Source organism: Myripristis murdjan, chromosome 10, assembly GCF_902150065.1.
Source record: "Myripristis murdjan chromosome 10, fMyrMur1.1, whole genome shotgun sequence".
Lineage (NCBI taxonomy): Eukaryota > Metazoa > Chordata > Actinopteri > Holocentriformes > Holocentridae > Myripristis > Myripristis murdjan.
The window spans coordinates 17,263,666-17,266,771 of NC_043989.1; the positions used below are offsets into that span (position 1 = coordinate 17,263,666).

Consider the following 3,106-nt stretch of genomic DNA (forward strand, 5'->3'; position numbering starts at 1 on the left):
ACTGTCAGTATGTGAGCTTGATTAAAAGTTGTGCGCAATTTTCAAGAGCCAGCCCTCTCCCTGCATTTCTTGGGTAATTACTGGCAAATGAGGCTGATGTTTACCTGACCCACTGTTTAGGTGGGCGTGTGGCACCTCGGGACCCCATCTTGGGCGCCCCAAACGCAAAGTCCAATCACAAGTCTCCTCCCAAGCCCCGGAGTTAGGGCGCATCATTGGCTGAAACTCCAAGTCAAGTACCTCCCAAAGTTTTGTCGCTGCGAAGTTTGGCAACTTTGTGACAAGTTGTTGCACCGAACTTCTCTCCGAGTGGACGCCGCATGCTTGCACTCCGTGACAAATGTTCTGCTTTTCTGTATTCGTAGTAGATTTCGAGCATGGCTTCATCTGTAGACTGTAGGGATGTCTCCTCAGCGCATGAGGATGGACACCCGCCGCTTTTGAAGAAGCGCACCGAGCAGGTGTCGTGCCTGCCTTTCAGCGTGGAGGCGCTCATGTCGGACAAGAGGCCGTACGAGCGCGCGGACGGTGCCGCCGCGAGGGGAAATTACTCTTTTAAGAGTGAAGAGAAGCGCGGGGCGGAGGAGTTTTCACAGCACTTTGTACCTGTCAAATCAGAGCCGACCGATCGAGAGGATTGTGCCTCTTGGATATCCCATGTCACGCTGTCCACACCGCCCCGTAAGTGATCAATGTTTAGTGTCATGAAACGTAATGAGTTTGTTTTTAGAGTTATGTATTTATAGCCAGGGGTAGTATAGTGGTACTGTTCTTGTTTGACCAAGGATCCAAGCCTCTATTTTCAGCGAGTTAAATGTATAAACACAGTCATATTCTCACAAGCTGAACTGGCTCCACTCTAGGTCGGCCTCATATAGGTGTGACAGGGAATAATAATAAAACATAAATCAACGTATAAATCCGTTTGGTAAAAGATGATAAAGAGATTAATCAAGTCGAATAAATATGATCGGGCAAATAAAATATAATGTGGAAAAATAGGGAATTTTGATAAAATATTACATGAAGTAATATTTATGAAAATATGTAATTTGTGAAGGTACTTAAAATTTTCAGGACCTGTGACCTATTCTCTTATATCCAGACATCCAACTCTGTGCCAAACCTCAGTCTCTCCTGACATTTTGTTCCTCCTCTCCTGTGTCCAGGGCAACTTAGTCCAGCGGTCTGCTCCTTGCGGAAACACAAAACCAACCGCAAGCCTCGCACTCCCTTCACCACCACCCAGCTCTTGGCCCTGGAGAGGAAGTTTCATCAGAAGCAGTACCTGTCCATTGCTGAGCGGGCCGAGTTCTCCTCCTCGCTGTCGCTGTCCGAGACCCAGGTGAAGATCTGGTTCCAAAACCGACGAGCCAAAGCCAAGAGGCTGCAGGAGGCCGAGGTGGAGAAACTCAAAATGGCTGCAGGTGCAGGAGTCAAAGCCGTGCTCCATCCGGGCTTCTCATCCTTACCATTTCCTCTCAGTGTTAACCTACAGGCCGGGTCATCAGCACTCTATGCACAGGGCTACCCATACAGCCGCAGCCCCATCCTCCCTGCTGCACATCTGGCCATGTACGCCTCGCCAGCTGCCTACAGCCTGTTCCACCTCTCCTGAAAGGAACTAGCATACACAGACTGAGCCATGTCCGTGTTGGTGCTTCGTGATAAAGGGGGTATACAAAATAATGAAAACCCCTAACCGTTTATCAGACTATCCGATATCTAATGAGGAGTAATGCCATCCTTTGGTGGCCTCAGAATAGCTTCAGTTCTTCTTGGGAGGCTGTCATCAAGTCCTGAACTGTGTTGAACTGCGGAAATGTTTGAGTCTGTAGTTTTGTGGTGTTTCTGTCGCTGTCTGTGAGCTTCCACTTGAATTTACCCAGTTTGTCTGTGTTTGTCATATGCTGTCATGATTTTCCAGACTGTTCCACTGGCTATATGAACTGATTTTAGACTTTTATGACACTCACTCCTTTCAGGCACTGAGTATTTACCCTTTTAGATTTTATACTGCTTTGAAAATCCTTTTAAAGCTGACACATGAAGCTGATTTGCATTCAGCTTCATGTCTGACCTGTGTAGCTGCTTTTGTTATTGGAATTTAACTGGTTCATTAGTTACTTCTCATGTCATGGATTCTGTTATTTTTCCACCCTTTGTTTGTGTGTATAAATGGGAGGACATTAACAATATGATAAAGTAATGCACCTTACAGGATCTGATTAATGTTTGCTTGACAAGGACCAACCTAAATCAAGACTGAGTCTTCATGATCTTCTCTGGTCTTGATTTATCTGGAGAATTTATAGTCATCCTTTTACTACATACAGCTCCACAGACAGTCATGCGGCTGTTCCAGCGGTCTTTCTTTCTGTTTGCCAAAGGTGGCTCTGCATCTTATAATGAACTGAATGCTGATTGAACCCTATGTATCTCATTAGGTTCATGAATACAAATTGCTTTTATATCGTTAATGATTTGTTGTTGCTGCTCTTCATGTATTCTCTGCATGATGCTCCCCCCTCATGACTTCAACATAAGGAATAATATTCATTATTCCTTCATTTCTTGTAAACCTTAAATCTGCCAACATATCTAGTGTGAGTCACTGTTCTGCTGAGAACAATGAGAACTAGCGCTGGAAAATGTCAAATAATTCATTTTGGTTTGGTAAAGTACATGCGTGCAAACAACAGTCATGTCATTCTGAAGTGGAACACATTTATTTTTGAAACATGATATGACAGACTGTAGACCTGTATATTTTATGACACATATCTACATTTTTAAAAGTCAGTGTTTGAGTCATTTTGACCTGAAATTAAAGCTTGTAGACAATCCTGTATGCTTTGTTCTATTTTTTTTATTTTTTTATTTTTTGGGTTTCTTACAAATAATGCGAGAGATGGCATGAGGCCCCATTTTGAATTTATTTGTTTTGTTCACCATCTAAACTATTAACAATATTATAATAGCAACTAACCTGGGCATAATAATGTCAGTGGAACAGTGAAAATGCAGCAGTTCTAATGCTTAATATGCTATTAAAATTTCAGAGTGCTTCTCTTTATGTTCCTTGGAGTTGGGACTCTTCGGCTAT

General features: G+C 43.3%; 1 protein-coding gene across 1 annotated transcript; it reads left to right on the forward strand.

The window, feature by feature from the left end:
- The first annotated feature begins 279 nt into the window (after window positions 1-279).
- On the forward strand, window positions 280-2,838 carry LOC115366627 (homeobox protein MSX-2-like). The gene is made up of 2 exons (XM_030062166.1): window positions 280-681; window positions 1,170-2,838. Exons 1-2 carry the CDS (start codon window positions 378-380, stop codon window positions 1,616-1,618), a joined length of 753 nt encoding a protein of 250 aa, XP_029918026.1. The 5' UTR covers window positions 280-377; the 3' UTR covers window positions 1,619-2,838.
- The last annotated feature ends 268 nt before the right edge of the window (window positions 2,839-3,106 follow it).

Bases quoted from the DNA above. Each gene is read 5' to 3' on its own strand.
- LOC115366627 (XM_030062166.1), top strand. From the start codon at position 378: ATGGCTTCATCTGTAGACTGTAGGGATGTCTCCTCAGCGCATGAGGAT. The intron at 682-1,169 runs GTAAGTGATCAA...TCCTGTGTCCAG, and splicing joins CACGCTGTCCACACCGCCCC to GGCAACTTAGTCCAGCGGTC.